Source organism: Corvus brachyrhynchos, unplaced genomic scaffold (genome assembly GCF_000691975.1).
Source record: "Corvus brachyrhynchos isolate BGI_N302 unplaced genomic scaffold, ASM69197v1 scaffold323, whole genome shotgun sequence".
NCBI classification, from domain to species: Eukaryota; Metazoa; Chordata; class Aves; order Passeriformes; family Corvidae; genus Corvus; species Corvus brachyrhynchos.
The window spans coordinates 23,964-25,523 of NW_008237253.1; the positions used below are offsets into that span (position 1 = coordinate 23,964).

The following is a 1,560-nucleotide window of genomic DNA, read 5'->3' on the forward strand; positions in this document are numbered from 1 at the left end:
GGGCGGCGGGGCCCCCCGCCCCCCCTAATCCAACAATCCCCTTTGTCCCCCCAGCCGTGGAGCTGTGGAGCGGTATCGGGAAGGGGCCCCCCCGCAAGCTGAAGTTCCCCCAGCCGGAGACCGTAGTGGAAGCCCTGAAGAGCAGCTTGGCATAGAGACATTGGCCAGGTGAGCGGGCATGGGACCGGGATGGGACGGGACAGGGACGGGACCAAGAGGGACCAACTGCCCCTCTCTCCACAGCCGAGCCAGGACCGGCGCAGGCGGCACGAGCGTCCATGAAGAGGCGAGACCAAGTGGGGGGCACCTGCCAGCCCCAGTCCCGTCCCTGATGCTGCAGCTCTGCCGCTGCCAGACTCCTGGCTCCCTCCACACCCCGCTGTCCCCCCAACCTCCAATAAAGTTTAGTACTCCCCAGCACAGCTCCAGCCCTTTATTCCAAGGACACACAGCCCAAGGGGTACAGGCAGTGATGGGGGAGAGGCAGAGCCAGCCCCCCCGCTTAGGTGAGGACATCCACCTCCTCTTCTGACTCAGACGAGGGACAGGGCCAGAGGCAGACTGTGCCAGGGGGCAGGAACAGCTCCCCTGTCCCCACATCCACCTCTTCCTCCTCAGTGCCACTTCCAGGGGCCCCCAGGGGCACCGCCTGCTGGCAGCCCTGCTGGGACACAGGGGAGTCCCCACGCTTCTGCATCCCGTTTGCACTGGGGGGCTGCCAGGGTGGGGAGCGCTCGCTCACCTGCTCCAGTGCATCCACACCCTGGGGAGGCTGTGCTGCTGCCACCCCCACATCACCCGCTGGCACTGCTGGAGGCACAGGGCGGGGCTGCGCCTCCCGCACCACCTCCCAGCACCCCCGGCTCTCCACCTTCCGCAACCTCATCCGCCTGATGGGGCTGGGCTGCGTGCGCCCCAGAGAGCGTGGCTGCCCCTGGGGGGACAGCCCAGAGCAGGCGCTGCCAGGCTCAGCTGTGGCACGTGCCACCACGGCGGGGGCTTCCTGGCTGGACTGCAGGCAGGAGCGGTCGAGCTGCCGCTGGGGTCCCAGTCTCACCAGGCGCCCACCCCAGAGCTGCAGCGACTCGAGCTCGGTGATGCGGAGGCGGCGGGCGGCTGCCAGCACCTCGTGCACCTCCTCCTGCGTGACCTCCAGCTCGGCGGTGTAGAAGAAGCGCACCAGCTTGCGCAGCACCCCGATCTTCAGCCCCGCCAGCTCCAGCACCACCCTGCAACCCTTGGGGGGCAGCTCCCGGCCCAGCTGCTCCATGAAGAAGGGGCTGCAGACAGAGAGAACGCTGCAGTGGGCCACCACTGCCTCGCCTGCAAAGCAACAGTGGCCGTCACTGTCCTGCAGCCCGTCCTGCTCGCCCCAGACCTTCCTAGGGGGTTGCAGAGACACTGCCCGCAGCTCCCCAGGCACACTGGCCCCTCCCTGGGCAGTGCTGCCCGCTCACCTTCAGCCCACAGGACCACATCGCAGAAGCCGTCGGCTCGCTGCTGCTGCTGGTGGAGGTGCTGGAAGGCCGTGCGCAGCAGGCGGGTGCTGCGGTACAGCAG

The 1,560-nt window shown here is 68.4% G+C and overlaps 1 protein-coding gene across 1 annotated transcript; it reads right to left on the minus strand.

Moving 5' to 3' along the window:
• Positions 1–417: 417 nt before the first annotated feature.
• BTBD18 (BTB domain containing 18) lies at positions 418–1,554 on the minus strand. Its single transcript, XM_017730462.1, has 2 exons — positions 1,458–1,554; positions 418–1,323 (listed from the first exon to the last, which is right to left on the minus strand). Exon 2 carries the CDS (start codon positions 1,268–1,270, stop codon positions 503–505), a length of 768 nt encoding a protein of 255 aa, XP_017585951.1. The 5' UTR covers positions 1,271–1,323; positions 1,458–1,554; the 3' UTR covers positions 418–502.
• Between the last annotated feature and the right edge of the window lie 6 nt (positions 1,555–1,560).

What these genes read in the sequence shown, in the direction of transcription:
- BTBD18 (XM_017730462.1), bottom strand. Translation starts at nt 1,270, where the DNA reads ATGGAGCAGCTGGGCCGGGAGCTGCCCCCCAAGGGTTGCAGGGTGGTG.